The sequence below is a fragment of the Catharus ustulatus genome, chromosome 5 (assembly GCF_009819885.2).
Source record: "Catharus ustulatus isolate bCatUst1 chromosome 5, bCatUst1.pri.v2, whole genome shotgun sequence".
In the NCBI taxonomy this organism is placed as follows: Eukaryota; Metazoa; Chordata; class Aves; order Passeriformes; family Turdidae; genus Catharus; species Catharus ustulatus.
In genome coordinates, this window is record NC_046225.1 from 5,977,808 (window position 1) to 5,997,874 (window position 20,067).

The 20,067-nt window shown below is 38.9% G+C and overlaps 1 protein-coding gene across 1 annotated transcript in view; it reads left to right on the forward strand.

The window, feature by feature from the left end:
• The first annotated feature begins 2,581 nt into the window (after positions 1-2,581).
• INTU (inturned planar cell polarity protein) overlaps positions 2,582-20,067 on the forward strand; it is a 32,649-nt gene continuing 15,163 nt past the window's right edge. Inside the window, exons 1-4 of the mRNA XM_033060531.1 lie at positions 2,582-2,721; positions 6,103-6,689; positions 14,066-14,151; positions 19,339-19,542. Of these exons, the coding sequence (XP_032916422.1) occupies positions 2,582-2,721; positions 6,103-6,689; positions 14,066-14,151; positions 19,339-19,542 (1,017 nt within the window). The remainder of the gene's footprint in view (positions 2,722-6,102; positions 6,690-14,065; positions 14,152-19,338; positions 19,543-20,067) is intronic.

The window sequence follows — 20,067 nt, forward strand, 5'->3', positions numbered from 1 at the left end:
ATTCTGTAATCACATTCTTACACAGATTTATGGAAACCTTGTAATCAAAAAAGTCTTAATTATTAAGGAATCCTTGTGAAATATGTATTTTGTCCTTTAAGAAATACTTGGGCATGGGAGGGAAAGCTGTGTTGTTGTCATTAATATTTTAAAAAGAGGGAATTATTTCTGATGTTTTTTGCTCATGCTGTGCACTGGAGGAATAAAAACCCCAGGAAGCAATAGCTGAAATATAACATCACTCATATTTTTTGTTAGTTTTTCTTTCAGTAAAGCAGGTGTTAGCAAGAAACACAACTAAAAACAAAAGATGAAACTATTTTCCTCTTAATCTCCTTGTAACATATCATGTTTTATCTGCAGTGTATCATTTGTGTCTGTCCAGTTGTTGGTAGAGCCTTCCTGGAAATATTAAGTGATCTGAAAACAAGCAGCAAGCAAAAAAAATAAAATAAAAAAATTATCAAGTACTTAGGGCCTTCTTACCTCATTATCACTAATGAAGAGCTGTACTTTGAAGCATGGAACCAGTGTGTCCCATGCCCTGTCTTCTTTTAACTTCAGTCTCCTTCTGAACATAGGCGTGGATCAAGGCAGGTTGTTATTTTTAAAGCACAAGACAGGTTAAGCCAAAAAAAAAAAAAAAGAAAAAAGGTAACAAGAAACTCTTGTCCAGGAAATAAATTTCCAAGCGTGGATTTAGTTTCTTTGCAGGAACAGCTAATCAGAGCACCCTTTAAGCTTTAATTAGCCACTCCTGAGTGCTCATTACCCAGATGTCCAGTGAGGGTGAGCAGCGCTACTGATGCCAGTGATGCCCCCTGGCAGACTTTTACCATCTGCATGTTAAAAACAGCAACTTGGCACAGAAGGCTCATGGATTCCTTAGTGAGGAGCATCAGCCCCAGCTACTCGGATTAAGTGTAAAGTGTCTGCCAGAACACAAATTATTTCAAGTCTTGTCCTAATATTTATGCCCAAGAAATGAGAGGCTTTCCTCTCAAGAGGGATTGTGTGGGAAAATCTGTGTCTTCACTAAAATAAGATCCTGCTGTGTGAGATATATCCTGCAATCTTTAATTGTTCCCACGGCAGCAAAAATTCCATATTCGTTTCAGCAAAGTCTTTAGGTGGCTCCCAGCTACTCCTCTCAGAGGACCAAAGCCTTCCATCATCCTTCCATTCATAATATATTTATTCCCATAAAATAGCATGGTGCCTCCTCGAGAGAGAGCCTGTATTTCTCACTCAGTGAGCAAACGACTGGAACCAATTAATCAGCTCTTGAACCCAGTGAAATTTAACTAACACAGCACCATCTGGCATTGACTATCACTTCTCTACAGAAACACTTCAGCGTGCTGCTCAGTGTATCAAAAGTGCTTGCAAGTGCAAGCTTAATTAGGGAGGGTGGGACAGTGTATCTCATTTACTTCTAAATGAAAACATAGTGGAACAAACTGTTTTATTTAGAAAATGTTTCTGTCTCCCCCTCTGGATAGGTTTGTAGTCTTAATAACCATGCAACAGTAATTTATCTGTGCAATCAGGTCTTGTGCAAGGACTTCAGAATGGCCACAGTACTTAATATAGGTATTTTCACTCCAGTTGGAGCCTTAATCACATGGATGTGAGTCCAAAACATTTCTGTCTGTTAATTCACTTGAAATCACACCTCCTAATATACGCTTCCCTAAAGCAGTTCCAAGTACAGGAATTTCATACCAGGATTCTGTCACTCCTCCGTAGCGTTCCAGCACTATAAAACCTCTGTGCTGAAGCTGTGCAAATATCCCACTGAGCAGAGATTAAATCCAGCACATTAAACTGCATGTTCCAACAATTACTCTCATCCCTTTCCCTGCTCTCCATGTGTGTCCTGACGGATTTACTGACACAGCTACACAGCAAGTTGTCTGCAGGGCTGCCATAGGTCTTGTTTTTCATGGATGTGAATAATTTAAGTCCTGAAAACCGAATAGGGGCTTTTTTTTTGTCTCTCTCTCGACTGTGTATGATTTTATTCATGTAGACTGCGTGGGATATTTTAAGGTACTTGTTTGGCTGTCACATCCTTGCTTCTCCTGAATTGCACTGCTGTCCTGACAAACCTAAGGAGAACCTACTTTAATTCCTCACAGCTAATTAAATTAATATAATAACGCATAAAATAAAGTACAGAGGCATCTCCCTGCTTACCAGATGACCCGATAATCACTTTTTACCTCATGTTTCCCCCTCCCGATCAGTGTTTGGTACAATGCACTGAGCCTCATCCCAGGACTCCCGAGTTTCACTAACGGTGTCTTTTATGGGAAGGGCGCTGGGACCTTGGAATGAGGCAAAAATAAAATAAATAAATAAAGTCTGCTTCGCCATGATGCGTTCCCGTTGAGCCAGGGAAAAACATTCGAGGGTCGGGCGAGGCTGGGCACGTGGAAATTCCCATGAAAATGTGGAATTCACCCTCACGGCCGGGCCCTCACGGCCGGGCCCTCGCGCTTCCCGCCGTCTCCATGGCGCGCGGGGCGCCGGCCAATGGGAGGGCGCGGCGCGCGTCACGTGACGGCGCGCGGCCGTCATGGCGTCCGGGGGGCCCGGCGGGAGCGGCGCTGCCGAGGGGATGGAGCCGGCCGGGGGAGAAGGCGCCGAGCCCGCGGACACCGGCACCGGCACCGGCACCGGCACCGGCAGCGGCTCCTCGCTGTCTGCCAGCTCCGAGTAAGGGACGGGTGACCGTGGGGGGTGTGTGGCAGTGCCGCTCTGCAGAGCCCTCGCGGTTACAGAGGGGCTCGGCTGCGGGCAGCCCCTGCACTGAGCCCTGATCGCAGCGCAGGGGATGGAGGCACTCGGCACATTTAGCGAGAAAGGTGTAGGCTTTCTCTTCTAAGTCAGAAGGCAGTTCTGTAATAATACATAGTTTAAAGTTATGAATGCAGCCTGCAGGGTTTTCATTTATTGGTGTGTTTTTTAATTCGGATGAAGTTAAGCTTGGCTCCCTGTGTTATAACAGCTCTGCTTTACACTTCAAACGTGTATTTCAGGGTCTAATCAATAGCGTTTCATTCAGCGTGTTGTTTTCATCATCCTGTGCACAGGAGGGGAAAAAAAAGATTTAAGTGGGAAAAGTTAGAATTGTGTTCAATGTAGTTTAATTTGCCCTGTACGTCTGGCTCAGAGACAAAGCTGTTGCATGTACACCTGCCTTATTTCATTCCTGTATTTATAAGCCAGAAGTCAACTGTAACATTTCAGCCTGAAGCCATGTTTTTTATATATTTTGTGTGTTTGGGTTTTTTCTTTTCTCAATTCTTTAATCTAAAATGCCTTTTTACTGTCATTCTCTGTATATGTTTATGGGATAAAGCTGTTCCACAGATTTCAGCACATAACACGTCTAATACTCATAATGATATGTATGATACTTTTAATAATTTATCTATATAACAATTTATTCAGCAGGACCTGGATCCTTTCTTTCTAATTTATCTTTCTTCCATAAATGGACAATTTCAATCAGCAGAGGTTTTCAGCCATTTATCTCAAGGAGGAAATATCTGTGTGGGATCAGTGAAACTACCCTTACAGAAATACAGGCATTCAAGTTTTTTAGCTCCCTTAACTGAAGCTTCCAATCCTAGAGGCAAATTGAAATTATTGTGTAAGCACTTGTTTTGACACAAGGGAAAAGAGATAAAAAATAAGATTTTTATTTTTTTCCTTTTTCCCTTCCTTGCTTCGTTTAAATTTATTGTGACAGTACAGCATTAGGGAGAAAAACCTCTCGTCCTAGGTGCAGACTTTTTGTTTCAGATTTGCCTTTCCAGATGTCTGGATCTGTATTGGGAAAGTGAATTTTTTTACAATACAGTTCCTTCTTGTCTTCTCTCTGGAGTGGTTCTGTTTGAGTGAACCCAGAGTAAACACCAGACATGCCCACACCATATTTTTTTCCCCTGGCCCACATTGTTCTAATAAAAATAGAGAACAAAGCTGGAGATCACGAGTGTATCAACTGATGTCCAAGCTGAAATTTTGACATCTACCTCAAAGAAGAAACAGCTTTTCCAAAGATCACAGTCTCTTTTAAAGAGGGGATAAAAATGCTATCATACATGACAGGAGTTTTTGTTAATCCATTAATGTAAACTTCTAGTGTTTCCTTTTTTGTTTGTTTTTTTGTGGAGGGTGGTGTTGGTTGGTTTGGGGATTTTGGTTTTTTTGTTTGTTTTGGTTGGGTTTGTTTGTGTTTTGGTTGGTTTTTTGTTTGTTCTTGCTTAATTTTGCTTACATATGCCAGTGTGTGGGAGTACTCCTTAGAAAAACAAACCAAGGAAAAACTTCTCATGTTATTTCTTGCCTGCCACCTTCTGAGAGATGTTGGATCAGAAGAGTGTGCCCTTGACAGCCTTTAGGTTCTGTTAGCATCCTGATACTTTCTAGCATAAGAACTCAGGATTTCGAGGAAGACTCAGCAGAAATCACAAGCTTGGGTTTATCCCGCAGGTATAGCCAAATGATCACAAGTGGTGGCTCTTCTTTTAAACTGTTTGGGCAAATAAAGCTAATAAATGCAGAGGAGATAGGTGATGTTTCTTCCTGTCTGCAAGATCCATAGACTTTCAGTAGCTGGAGCTCCAGAGAGAGAGAGTAGTGCCAATGTTTTCTGTATTGTTAGTCCAGCCAGATCCTCTTGTTGAGCCTTAAAGGTGCTCTGGTGCACTCTCTGTATGATGTTCTCTGTTCAGCTAACCTTTGAAACTCTTTTATTTATCTGTGTTTTCAAATTAATGCTCTATTTGAATATTGATTACTAGCTTTAAACCAGATTTGCATTCTTTATTCAGTAAAAGTAGTTCTAGTGTAAAATGTATGAATGTGTGTTAACTTTACACTACTTTATTAATTACAGTGTTAATCTCCAGTCTCGTTTTTCCTTGGATGATTTTTATGGAACAGAAAGCCCCTTTGTCATCTGGTTATGAAGAATTAAATGGTCTTGTCTGTTCCTGAAAACTTTCCATGCAGAACAGATAATTAAACCTCTGAGTACACTTCTTACTTTGGCCATTGGTTGCTTTTTTTCATTTTTTCCTCAGCCAGAAGAGCATGATTTCTTTCAGTCTCCTTCCCGTTAAATGTGTTTATAGGCTACTTTGCATTTGTCTCTTTGCTCTGGGTATGTTCCAGTTATTACATCTTTCTTAAAATTTACTATCCAAAACTGGACATGGCTGACACATTGGTGTTTCCAAATTAGGACAAAAATATTTTTGCACTGTGCTGATGATGTTTCTGTTGTATCCTAGAGCTGCTTTGTCTATACTTTGCAGAAGTGTCACACTCTTGACTTTGGGTGATCCACACCAGCTGCCAGATCCTGTTTCTGTAGCAGTGCTGCCTCTTTGCATTTTTAGTGTGTATTTTTGCATATGCCATTTGGAACTTAGCTTTTAAAACCTGTTACCTAGATTTCATCTTAGATTGTTTTGAGGTCTTTTTTTAATGTTAAATCTAAGTGATTTTTAAAATGTTTATCTTTTATTTCCAAAAGGCTGGCAGTGCAATCTCAAACAATATCCTGAGTTAGAAGGAGCCCTCAAGGATAAAAAAGTCCATCTTCAGGCTCTGCACAGGACCACATCAAAAATCATGCCATGATTATATTACAAATGCACAAGGGAAAAAATAATGGGAGATAATAAATAGAATGTAATTTTTTCTCTTAAGAGGGAGTCCTATCATGCACATGAATGTAATTACTAATTAAAACTTGCATGTCAAAGAAAAGTTTGTTTTCTGAAAAGAGAATACTGCTTTTTGCAATGGCTGTTTTCCTCTAAGGCATTTGAAGAAACTATTTTATTGGTGAGAGGGATGTCTTTCCTTGCCCTATCCATCATTTATCTAAAACAAACTCTAACCCTCATGGCAGACTTAAAGCAGTTGAGATGTCAATGTTCATGAGGCAACTGGTTTTTTTTCCTGCTTTTTATCCAATCCTTGCACTCTCTCTGTCCCCTCCCTACTTAAAATAGTCAGATCTCACTTGCACTTGATCTTCTTATTAGAATTCACTGATCATTCTTCTTTCTTTTCCAGTGACCTTGAGCCTGAATGGTTGGATAGTGTGCAGAAAAATGGAGAATTATTTTATTTAGAATTAAGTGAAAGTGAAGAAGAAATTCTGCTGCAGAACAGCTGCCCAGAAATGCCAGCAGTGAATCATGTCAGGTTTCGTGAAAATGAAGCTGAAATTATTCAAGAGGGATCACGAAAGGAAAGAAAGTATGAACTGAAGAAATGGACCAAAATGCTAAAAAAGAAGAGTCTTTTACCAAAGTGTTCTGGTAAGAAAGACAGTGGAAGCTGCAATGTGCTCCCTTCAGGTCCTACTTCCATATTGAAACACCGGTCTGCTCAGAAAATGGGTGTCACTGTTCAGCAAAAATACAAAGATGTGTCTGTTTATGTAAATCCCAGAAAACTCTACAGTGCTGGGGAAGAAGAGCAGCAGAGGCTGCTGGAGGCCTTAGTAGGGATTGTCCATCAGTCTTCATGGAGCAGCAGAAGAGTGGAAAAACCAGGCAGGAGGGATAAAGCCACCAGAGGAGTCAGTGAAGAGAAGCTTGTGGTACATGGCTTGGTGCCAGGTAGTTCTGCAATGAAAACAGGTCAAATCCTGATTGGTAAGTAACTGGAGGAATAGCTAACTTCTGCACTCTTCCTTTAATATGAAGATTTATGGGGTTTTTGCTGTTTGGGGCAGCTGTCTTGAATATTCCTGAGACGTAAGCAATTACATCAGTTCTTGATGGATTATTTTAAGTCAGTGTCATTGCATCTGATGGTTTGTTGCCTAGTCAGTTTTACTGCATTACTGATTTGAAGAAATGTGGCATAACCTGAGAAGTCTCAATACAATAAAGAGATGGTCCTTAGTGTTCAAAGACTGAGAAGCTTGGCTCAAGAAATACCCCACCATCACTTTTAGCTTAGTATTTGAACTGAGGAGTTGCTCAGTAGATAAGTGAGACTGGAGCAAACCTATAGTCTGCTAGATACTGTGTTTAGATTTCATTCTTCTCCCTCTTAGATTAAAAAAAAAAAACAACTTTATAGATGCTTTCAATGGATTTTCTATCACAAAAATGAGGGAAAAAAATACTGAGTAAGATACATTCTTACGTTACAGACTTTCTCCACAGCCTTGTTTGGTTGTTTTTCTGTTTACCAAGTCCAACAGCAGCTTCCTCAGCAGCTGTGACTTTGGGAGGCTCCAAATTCATGGCAGAGCTGTAGTTTGGGGAGGCAGTGAGCCAGTACAGCCTTTGTGTTGGTTTGGCTGCTCAGGCACTTCCATGAGCTGCAGAAATAACCTGGCAAGAAATTAACCCAGAAGAGAAATTGGCTGTCTAGTATTTTGCTGGTGCAGTAAGTTAAACTTGGGTCACAGAAGGTCTGACAAGCACCCAAAGGTGAATGATGGAGGGGAATGAGCTGCTGGGAGGGATGATGAGGGAGCAGAAGCACCCCCACTCCCAGCTTTGCTCAAAACTTGGCACTCACAGGACATCAGCCTTGGAGACAGTAAATGTGAGACAACCAGGCCATGTCTGTAAAGGGTGAAAGATTATTTAATTACCCTTGAAGCTCACAGAGTGGGAGAGCAAAGATGTGATGTTGGTCAGAAGATCATTAAAAATCTTAATGCTATAAGTAGCACAAATCCCACAAAGTCAGCATGAGTGCTTTTGAAATTTCCAGTGCTGTGTGTGTAAAAAGGCACATCGTGCCTCAACTGGCTGATTGTTCCAGCACGTGTTTTTGGTAGAGATGCTGAAGAATACTCCAGAGGGAAAATTGGATAACTTTCAAATTTTACCAGCAAGAACTGATTAGTCAAGAAGTGGGGGGATGTGGGCTGAGGGGGAGGAGAGAGAGAGAGAGTTTCAGCTTGATCTGCTTATGGGTGTTTAATCTAATTAGTGTAAAGAGTGGGTGTTTGTAACCTATAAGTTAATTTTGGGACATAGATTTGTAAATAACATTTTTGTGAGAGCAGGTGTGAAGTCAGAACAGTGTAGGCAAGTACCAGATCCAGGAGACCAAGATGACCTAACCAGAGATAGTATTTCATCTCTTGCACTTAATGCTTCCCAGAGCTAGTGAGGACAAAAACTATGGGCTTTTTTTCTGTTTGTTTCAAGTAGAAGAACATTTAGCTTAATCTAAGAAGAGTCTTGCACTTTATTATGTCCTAGGTTATCATCAACACTTGCCTTGTTTTTTTGCACATTGAAAATGAAATAGTTTTAAGCACACTGGGGTTTTTCAGCTCTTCACTGGGAAAATGAGCTGTGTTCAGTGCCAACAGTGGAAAATGTATAATTTTCATACAAAAATACTTTCAAATTATATATCTATAGTGAAGCTGAGTACTCTGGAATTTTTATGTGGTGTCTAGAAATAGGGATGCTTTGCATAAATTAGATGCTCAGATTTCAATCTTGTCTGCATAAAGAATATACAGTAAAGAAAAAATTCCTGTTCTTGTAAAAAATCTGTCCAGTTTGCTGCTTCTGTACTGTACATCACAGGATGGGATAGCTGTGGTGTACACCAAAGCCTGATTTAGTAGCAACTGCAGTTCAATAGGTAGCTCCTCAGATTGTCAGAGGAGCTGAAGTTTGTCAGAAAGTTCAATAACAGTAGAACTTTGCCTGTCACTTGTTCTTGATCAAAATAGGGTTTAGGAGTCTTGTGGAGAATTGTGGAAACAGCCAGTAAAGGACATTTTTGTGGTCAGTCTAAGACTGAAGAATCAGCACAAAAGTGAGCAGCTTCTTAGGCCATCACAAAGGAGGAATACCTGATCAGCACAGCACGATGCCTGCTGGCTGCTCTAGTTACAACTGTTCATCTCCATTGACCTGCATGCACATAAACATTAACCTGTTCTTGCTCAGCTTTATAGCATTTCAATGGCCTTCAGTGGTCCACACCAGCTTGGCAGTAATCTTCTGTGAGGCAAATGCAAATTATGTTTTCCTTTAAAAATACATGCTTTAAAAAGACACCTGGTTGTCTTCCTGGTGACCAGTTTGCAGCACTCATTTTGACTCACAGAGTGGTTTATGCTTCAGCATTTTTAGTGGAACTAACTTCTTTTTCCATCCTTAATAACCATTTTCCTCAGGTGGCTCCCTGTATTTGTTTTGAAATGTGTATCCCTTATGGCTTTGAACACTTAAAACATCTGTTTATTATTTGTGCAATACACTTTAATTTTTGGTTTTAAGATTGCATATGGAAGTCGTAAGTCTTGTTGCTGTACTTTATTAACCAAGTGGAATGCAGGCACTGACCATATGAAAGTAAATAAAACAGTTTTGCAAACTAAAAAACCCTGCTGCTTTGTAACTCTAAAAAGATGTCACTCTATCCATGTGTTGTTTATCAGTTCATTTATCTTTTTTTTTTTTTTACATTTACCAGGCCAGCATCCATTTCAGATTTTCAAAACAGGAAAGCCCTCACTGATTTTTAAACTCGTCATCACTTTTCATTTTGGTTAAGATGAAATACAGTTGCTTCTATCTCATGCTTTTTAAGTGTCTTCTGTATTTTTGGCAAAACATTTTCCTTGCTTCGGTTAATTTGCAACATTATGCAAAGCTTGGTCTGCTGTGGAAAACAGAGAGCATATCTTCAAAGAGGAAAAACAAAATACTCACATTTAGATCCTGACAAATAAGGGTTGTGGTAGGTAGTGCCATTATCATTTTGTTCCTACTCCACTTCAAATTTAAACCTGTTAGATTGATGCTGGGGAAAAGTTCTTGTAAAATGCTGATGAGCATCATCCTTACCATAGTAAAAGTCAAAAATTAATTCCAATGACACTGAAAATACAGCAAAGCTCTTTTCACTAGCAAAGCATACTGTCGTTATCCTCTTTGAGTTATTTTATTGCTCTCATGACCACATAGCTCAGCATGAATCTTCTCTTTTTATCAGTACATACAATTGTCCAAATATTGTGAAAATTCCTCACTGACAAGAATTAATTGTGTTTGATATTAAAGATGTGCTATAATAACCCAGTTTTGAACATGTATGCAAAAGGTACAGCTGCTGTCATAAACATCACTTTAAAGGTCCATAACTTTAGAATCCTGTCAGGAAAAAAAGCCCTTGAAAGGACCAAAATACTGGGAGGGTTTGAGATTTTTATGTGGAATTACCATACATGGTGTATTTGTTGAAAAAACTCCTCAGAGCAGTGATGGAAACAGAGTTGGTGTAAGCTTTGCTGTGTTCTCACTGTGGTCTTTGGGATGTGGCTTTTCTTCTTTTAATCTCCTCATGAAGCACAGCAGCACTGATTTGGATGAAAGCAGCCTGCTAATGTATAAATTAAGTAATTGATCTGCATTTCTTCAGTAGGAATGCATTCCAGAGTTTGCCTTTTTTGGAAAGGCCTATGAGTACTTATAAATGTGCTCCCACCAAGTCATCTCAAAGAACAGAGAAAACTAAATACCAGGATTCCATGACAAAAGTGTCCTCCATCCTCTCCCATGGGAACAACTTGATTCTCATGATTTCAGAAAAATAATGTGCACTTCCCCATCACAGGATGGAAGTGGTGCTCACTTGCCAGTTGGTGTCCCTGTGCTTAATCCAGTGGGGATCTGCATTAAGAAATGGTGCTTGCAGGTTTATCTCTAGGGAAGGGATGGTTAACAGAAGTCAGTCTTCTGATGAGAACAAATAAAATAGAAAGAATTCCTGTCTCATCTCTGTCTCATCACTCAAGTAAAGTTCAGCCCTGCTTAACAATGTGCAGAGAACATGCCTGGATGTCTTACAGTTTCTTTGTGAACTGGGAATCTTTCCACAGTAAGTGATAGAACTCAAAAGCTTGATCATTCATGATTATGAGATTTAAGTAAAACTCACTTCATTCTTTAAAGAGAGTCATACAATCATAGAGTAGATTGGGTTGGAAGAGTCCCTAAAGGTGATCTGGTGATAAGCCCACACTACACCCATCCAGCCTGGCCTTGAACACTTCCAGGGATGGGGCAGCCACAGCTCTACTGGGCAACCTGTGCCAGGGCCTCACCACCCTCACAGGGAAGAATCTCTTCCTAATACACAATCTAAACTACTTTCTTTCAGAGGGACATGTCTTTTTTCTAAAGGTAAGTTTGTTGACTTAAGGAATGATATCCTGGAGCAGCCTGAATAAAAATTCCTTTCTTCAATTGCAATGGCTCACTGCATCTCTAAAAATGGAACTGAGTGATACTTTGTTTTCAGTGATGTTTTAGATTGAGATGGTTTGACTTAACTCTGCAGACCACTGAGTTAGACCAACTTAAACAATTGCAGAAATTATTTAGACTTTGATTTCATTTAGGTAAGTGAAATTAGATTAAACTTCATACAATTGCATTAATTTTTTGCCATAATTAATGTCTAAAGACCTGAATCAGTTTGCCTTTCTGTAATTTTTTCACACTGCTAAAGGGCAAGAAACAATTCTTAAATAAAATATAGATGTCAAGCTCTTAAAAAGAATGATTTGCATGTATTAACTCACTGCAGTTAATTACCACACTGAGTAGATCTTGTCATATCCTGCTTTAAGACTACTCTGGGTTTGTAATTTTACACAGCTCACACTTTGCTCAGTGATGTTATTTATTCTGTTACTTCATAGTCTCTATTCTTTGAATGCTATTGTGTGTGGCAAAAAGCAGCAAAAAATGCCAACACCCACCCTCACTGCTTCCACCCCCAATTCTGGAAAATCCATACTAATCAGGAAAGATTTTCTGTTGTGTACCAAGTTGCTCTTCTTTGATAGTGCTACATCATTTTGTGGCAGAAGGAAGGCAGCCTTACAGGACTGCTTGGGCTGTGTGCTCTGGAAAGCTGTTCCATGTATGGTCCATGATTACATTTTTACCAATTGGATGGAATAAATATTTACTGCTGCAATGAAAGTTTTACATGTGTACATTAGGCATTGAATAAATAAAACACTTGGAGTATGTAACATGTAAATACTGATGGCTCTTCCCCTTTCCAAGTTTCTTTGTCTGTTCCACTCTGGGAGATGTGATTCCAAAACATTCCCTCAAGTGCTAAGGTGTGGGTATCTTCACAAAGTGTGTGCAGCTCCTCTGAATGGCTTTACAACAGAATTCTTAAAGATCCAGTCAAACAGAACACAAACAGATTTGTTTAGCAGATGAGTTTGAGTACAAGAGCAATTTATGCTCTCTCTTGTAGTTGGGAATAATGATCTTTAATACAGTGTTGTTAACAAAGAACATAGTAATACTGTTTACAATTCTTATATTAGAGTAGCCTGAGTGCTCTGCTTTTCATTACTAATTTTCATGTCCTGGGGCTCTGGCATGGACTTACTGAGTTCCTTTAAAGGCTGTTTAACTTTCAGGTTTTCTGTCTTTGAATTACTGTTGTGTTGAAGTTTTGACAGCCTAAAACTGTGCATCAAAAAACACAGAGGTTAGGGAGAGAGCTATTTCTTGAAAAACCTTACAGTGGTTCAGTGCTTTATTTCTCCAGTTGATGACTTCTCTGTCAAGGCTTAAAATATAACTATGCTAAACATGCACTTTTGCTGCAAATCCATATCCTTTTTCAAATCACTTTCCACAGCCTGAGGATGAACACCATGTTAATAATCTTGGAAGGGATGTGGAGGTTCTTTCTAGGGCAATCTTTGTACAGTTCAAGCTAAGTGAAGCTTGGTTTTCAATTTGCTCATTCAGAGGAGCTCTTGGTATTCTTAGTTCACACATAAGAATGACCTTGGAATCAAGACACTTTCAGTGTTAAATAAAAAGCTGATTGCTTTATTTCCCTATCTACAGAAGAAACAAACTAGAAACTAATTAAGTTTTTCATGAGAGAAAGCAGAGACAACTGAAAGTGCCACCAAAGAATATCAGGTAGAAAATAAGGCCTATTTTGTTACTCTAAAGTTGAATATTTCTCTTTGTGAAGGAACTAATGAACCACCAAATCCTGCTGTGACTGGCAGTCATTTCTTACAGTTCTTGTCATAAATTTATGTTGCCTCATCTTAGGTAGTTTGTTCTAGGTACCTTTATTGGAATGTTTTTTTGAAATTCTCTGGTTAGGGTCTGCAGAACCTTCTGATTTGCCCTCTAGCTGCTTTCTTACCTGGGCTCTGCTCACCTTGTCTTTAACCAAGAGATTCCTAATTTCCCATGGTTGCTGCTGTATTACTTCTGTCTATCTGATCTCCTTTGATTTCTTGTTTCTTGAGCACAGGTGAATAGGACTGCAAGAAATACTTTGGATGGGATCACTCACCTACATTCCAAGGAAAGGCCAAACAATGAATGGTCAAAAACCCTTTTATTTTTACTTTCCAATTTCTGTACTTTTTGGCAGGTCTATGTAGTTTTATCTCTTGATGTTATTTTACTTTTATGTTTTCTAGCTTCACAAGTTGATTTTCTTTTCCACAGGTCCCATATCCCTCTCACACACTGCATGTTTAAATATGCATCTTTTTGAGGGGGATGAGGCATAGGTTATCAATTAATTACCAGTGGGATACTTCTTGAGAATATTTTCCTTCCCTTCATGTAGAAATCCTAGTTTGATTTTTGTACTTTAGACTGGATTGTGGATTTTAAGTTTGTAAGCTGTAAGTTGGTTCTGTTTGCTTTTGTAGGTGGTGCCTTTAATTTTTCAAACCTTTTGCTGTTACAGTTAATGTCTTTGTCTTTGGCACCCTAAGGGGTTTTATTCCCTATTTCCAGTGATGATAAGGGTGTCAGATGTAGAAAACCCAAGATGCCAGTAGTAAATGAAACAGGTAACAGACTAAAAAGTGGTAAATATTGTAGCAAGCATCTGCTTAAATACAACAAATGGACATTTATGACAGCTTGAATGGCATATGAATTTTTTTTAAACAAGACACTGTTTTACTCTGTATTGTGATGCAATAGCAACTCATTTTCTCATTTCCTGTCTGTTCCACCTCCAGGAGATGTTCTTGTTGCTGTAAATGATGTCGATGTGAATTCTGAAAACATTGAGAGGGTTTTGTCTTGCATTCCAGGTCCTATGCAGGTACTGTATAAAATTTATTCCAAAAATCCTCTGTAAAAGTTAGTACTGCTTCTAGCCTTTTTTTTCTCTGAGGGAACAAAATTTAGTTTTTCAGTTTTTTTCTTAAAACTTCCTCCTAAATCTTTTGAATGCGTTGGTTGATTCAGAGTAGAAATTTTGGAGTTTAATTCTGATAAGAATCAGAATCAGAAAAATTCTATGAAAATAGGTAGGTGCTGATGTCTAAACATGTCAGCACAATAGTAGTGGATTTTTTTTTTGCCAGTTACTGTATTTAAAATGGTAATAATTGCTCTGAAAATACTTAAATAGAATAATTACATCTTCATCAATATAAACAAGACTCACAAACCACAAGAGAGTAAAAACAAGCCTGAATTAACAAGCAGTGCTGCTATTAAAAATATTTAAGAGCATTTAAATGGTGAAATTTATTCTGGTTTAATATTTAAATACAAAAATTAATGCTTGGGATTCTAAGACGTGATAGTTTGAATACTTTTGAGATCTTTCAAAACTCAACAGTGATGAAACTGATAAAAGTCAGTAATAAAAACTGATACCCAAAAAAAGTTCCAAAAAATCTGACCTGATGAATGATGTTTCTTACCCCAAAACCTACTGCATATATCTTTTCTTCTAGCTAAATAATTTTGGAGCTCTAATGAAGAATTAAATAAGTAATGAAGAATTAGTTATTTCAGAGCTAAGCCAGGAGAGTGTTACTTACCTAGAATATTGCTAGCATAAAATGGAATATTTTGAGTTATTCTGCTTAAATCTTCTTCTTGATGGACAGGAAGACAAGATGAAAGTTGAAACTTAGAGGTATGAGCAGGTTAAAAATTAGTCTCTTGGTAGTTTTTCTTTGGGTAGAATGTATAAGGTGATGATAATAATAGAAATATTTTACAGTCCAGAGATTTTTAAAAGTGGAAATTTTATGTTTTCTTGAACATAAAAGTTCTATTTCCAGCTTATGCTAGTGCTAGTTTCTGTGGAAATAGATCTGCAGTGAGGTTGAGTACTGGGGATGTCAGTTCAGGAAGCTTTCCAAGATCTCTGACAGCCTGAAGTTTGCCTGAGCTACTGGAGTTGTGGTCAGGTGCTGGCAGAGCTCCATGGGACAAAAACCTTCTCTTGTCCCTCTTTGACCAAATAGGGAGTTGCTGTAGCTGTTATTAAATACAGGATGATTAAAAAGGCAGAGATGATACAGTTTGTGTAATTGCATCCTCTCTAGATTAGGGTGTAGGTGTTGCTAAAATGCAGTGCAGCCCTTCCAGAGCAGTTCCTTGTGATGCAGAGTCAGTGTTTGCACTGTCAGTAAATCTGTCAAGCAGGCAGACATTACTTGAAATGTGCAACAGTTTGTCATGGTGGCTTTCCAAATCCTTTCATTAAAGTGCAATTATTCCTTTTCTGCTGTGCAGTTTGAGTCAAGCCAGACAAGTGGTGGCTGGAATAGACCAGTGGAGATGTAAATACTGGCTTCTGAGGTTTTTGCAATGCAGTACACTGCAGTCATGCTGCTGAAGGAACAGGGGTTGTTGTAGCTGATGTTTTGTAATACAAGCAAAATTGTTACTGTTTTCTCATTTATCTTATATTGCAGAATATTAAAAAAAAATGCAGTTTAAAGCCTTTTTACTTACATATAACTTATTTCCTTTAGTGAAGTCCCTTCACTTCTGGATTCATATTAAAAATTTCTGGAATTAATTTCAAAAAATTCACTACCTAGATTCAATTGCACCATGTGACATATCTCATTATCACATTTCTAGAATTTTGTTTTTCTTACCTCAATTTAGGCAACTAGATCTAGGCTTGTAAGGGCTAGTTTAGTGCATTTACTGAGTAATAGAAGTCCAAATGCTACATTAGTCCTTTGCTTTACATTTCTGTAATCAAAATAATTGCTGTTTCCTAGCACTAGGAGACAGAGAAGACAGAATAGGAAGGGCAAGATGTGCTAAAGGAATATGGTCTTCTTTACTCTAATACTCAGAAGTTGCAGAACCATTTTACTCAAAACTTTCTAAAAATATCCAGCCTGAGGCAGACATCTAGAATCAGAAATTTCAGCCTGAAATGTTGAGTTCCAGTTGTGCAGACCATAAGCACATGGCAAACAGATACCAAAACCAGGAAGCAGCAGACAGTCTTTAAAAGGCAGGCAATGCCCCCAGGTCTGTCTGTAATAAAATCCATCTTCCAAGCCATGCAGATTTCTTGCAGATGAAATCATGCCTTTCTGGGGCAGACAGTGGTACAACAGCTACATTTTCTACACTGAGAGATGTGTAATAGTATTAAGAGCAGATTAAATACAGAGTGACCTTCCAATCACTACTTTCCAGTTTCCAGCAGTTAATAGTGAAGGAATTGTAAAATCAGTTAAGGGTTTCTATGTTCTCCTTTGCTTCTTAAAATTCCTTTGCTCTCCACATCATCCTGGAGCAGTGATTTATGTGCCTGATCAGTTTTTTGTTAATTATCACTGGCTTTCAAATTGCCATCTAATCAAGTGCATGTCATACCCCCATGTTCCTGTGTTATGAGAAAAAGAGAATTGTTCATGTCTTACCCTGCCAGGGCTGTGGAGAGCTCTGTCATGTTCCACTCTGTCACCTTTCCTAAGCAGAAAATGATGATCCATGTCCCTCACAGTTTGCTGTTCCTGCCACCTTCTTGCCATTTGGTTCAATTCTTTGAGAAATGTTCTAAGTATTGAGAACATGAGCATGATGTATAGAGTGGAATATTAATGCTTTTCCCATTCTTCATGTCGTTTTCTGTTTTCTATTGTGCATTGAACTGATTTTCTTCAGGAGAACTGGAATCAAAGCTGTGGAAGGTTTCACAGCCAGTGCTTATAAAAAGGGACTTCAGTAGTCATATTTAATCAGATCCTATGCACTGCTCAGGAAGATTCATTTCTTCTCCACCAAAAAAAATAAATAGGATATGTAGAAATGCAGTCTCTTGGTCCTTTTCTGTTACAGTGATGTGGGAGGCAGCATGGATGACTCCAAGTTGAAAGAGAGTTAAAGCTCTGTTCAGTCCAGTTTATTTTGATCCTCTTCCCTGGAGGATCATATGGTTATGTCTCTAAGACAAGACAGATAAGTTTGTTTTTTTAAAAAACTAGGAGACTAAAAGATAGACTGCAGCAAGAATGACACCTGTGTGTCATTAGTGTAGAGACTGTAGCCTAAGTGTCATGACTAAATGTCCACAGACAAGATGCAGTAGAAGGATCTGTAAAAAGTTAGACAGGGTATGAGGAAAATATTCTGAAATATGTGCAGGTGGCATGACAAAGAAACAGAACCTAGTCTCACAGTGCTGGAGAAGAAAACATACGCTTCTGAAATTGTCAACTATCAAGTTACTGGGTCTTAGAAAGCAGCTGCTTCTTAGCTGGGTGTTCCTGCTTCTCAAACCCTGTTCATGTGCAGTGTTAGGAATCAAAACTGAACTGATGAGGAGAGCGAGAGGGATGAGTTACTGTCAGGAAAGAAAGGGGTAATACAGGACAGGAGAGCAGGACTGACTGCAGTGCTGTACCAGGGAAGAGGAAGAGTAAAAAGAGGAGAAAATTGATGGAAGGTGTTGGGAGAGGGAGCAAAGTGGAAGGGGAAGGTGGCAACCAGTGACATAAATGTAGCTGTAAGAGCTGACTATGGCACCTTCTCTCTGAGCTAGTATGACAGGTAGTGGGTGTTTTAAAGCATCATTATTTCTTGCTGGTGCTCCTCTTCTGAAGTCTCTGTACACACATACACAGTTATGAAAACGATCTGGTTTTAAATGTATAAATTTCCTCTGCTTGGGCTTCTCAAAATGTATCGCAGTTGGGAAAATAAAAATGGATTTTGTTGCATCAGTCCTCAGGCTAAACTGCCACTGATTTTAACAAAGAAGCAGGATTTGGTGTGATGTGTTATGGTCAGAACTTCCCAGTCAATGGGCATGTTACAGGTACTTCAGGGCAGACAAATAGTCTTGAGTAAAAGCATGTGAAAGAGGGAACTAAGAGAATGCCTACTTAGTCCAAATAGATCTTCAGTCATTTTGAAGATTATAAAAACCAAGATCTCATCCAATTACCATCTTATCTCATACATGAATTTTTTTTCCTTGGAAATTGCAATTTTATCTTCAGTCAAGAGATGGATGTTTCTCACATCTCCTTCTTTGATACTTAGGAAAATGTGTCCATTCACAAAAAAAAGAGAAAATCACTTTCATCACTGCTGAGACAACTAACAAGCATAATTTTTGTAAGTTGGGGCTTTAAAGCAAATTTTGAAACCTGTTTCCACATCAAGTTAGGATTTTATGTTGTTTGTGTGTGAGAAAATACACATTTATTCTAAAACTCCTGGGTTTAAACTTATTTGGGAAATAAGGGACAGTAAACATCATATAATTTTTTGGCAAAATAAGCTTGATCATCTAAACTTTTAAGGTTTTGTTTAAGAGAGGATGCTCTGTTTGTGTTCTGATCTTTTTCCTTCTGAAGACACAGTAAGGGATGTAAACAATTTTTAGGCTACTTGGTAGTTGTGTAAATTGTTCAGTACAGCAACAAAACTCTTATTTTCTGATTTTACAGTTAAAAAAAGAAAGTTAACATAGTGAAAATGAAATAATTGCTACCATTACAATTGAACAGACTTTTGCAGTCCAATGTAAATTTAAATGGATTTCTCTGTGCAAATATGTCAGGGCACTAAAAATGGCAAAGAAATGCTCAAGAAAGAGCCTTCAGGATATGTACTTAGGAAACTGCTGACATTTTGAAAGATGTCAAATACTGTGTGTGTTTCAAAGGCACAGTAATGGGTGTTTGTCCTCAAACGAAGCCAGAGCAGTAAGTATATTTTTCCATTCTCAAAACCATAAGAATTAAGTATGAAAACACAGCAAACCACATGCTTACTCACATGGTTCATAGAGCATGTAATAGCTGGCTTTGTCCTTTGTAATAGATGGTTATGTAGAGCTGAATGTGTAATTGGTTTTCTTGAAACAGCAGAAATTTTGTTTGCTTACATCTTTGTCAGTAAAGCTGAGGCTGAGAAAACCTAACCTCTTCAAGGGCTCAAAGTTTCATCTGATGCTGGAAATTAATTGTAAGTGCAGCCTCATTCTCACAGTAATTAATTACCTTAATAGGTTAAACTGACATTTGAAACCTCGGTATTTGAGGCTGAAGGAACTTCTCAGCAAAGGAACAAACAGACACAGTCAAGTATGAACAACCTGGTTCGGCTCCTGTGGGGAGGGGACAGCCTGGACCTTCAGCAGGCTGTGCAGGATGTCCCTCACATTGTCATGTTCCTCACACTGAAACCAGACTCTGAGACATCAAAGGATGAGGTATGTGGTTCATTCAATAAACCTGAGCTGAAAGGTGACCACTGAGCACAGCAGCTGCTAGGACATCTGATGTAAAAGGATAAATAAAAAATCCTCGTAATGGTTTGGAGTTGTTGTAAAATACCCATTTTGGGCAGAAATAGGGGGGAAGAGTCAGCATCAGTGCTGAGGAGCTCCTAATTGGCCTTGAACTCACCTGAGGTCTCTGAGGAGCAGCAGGTGAGGAGCAGCTGAGGTGGTGACTGCACTGCCAAGGTGGTTCCCCAGTGCTGAGCTGTCTCTGGATGCTCACCGGGATCTGCCTAGTCAAAAAAATATCCCCTAGCAGGAGCTATTGGCAGTCCACATCCATCATCTGTCTTTTTCAACATGCTAATGTGCCTTTTCTTAGAGGGCTCTGGCTGGCTGCTGTTAGCAGTCAGCTGCTCATTCTTGCTTGGGCAGCATTTTTAGAGCCACTGAAGTACTTTTTCTTTGTGCTGTAAAGCTGCTTTTCACTTCTCTTCCCTTTTTGTGTTCTTCAGG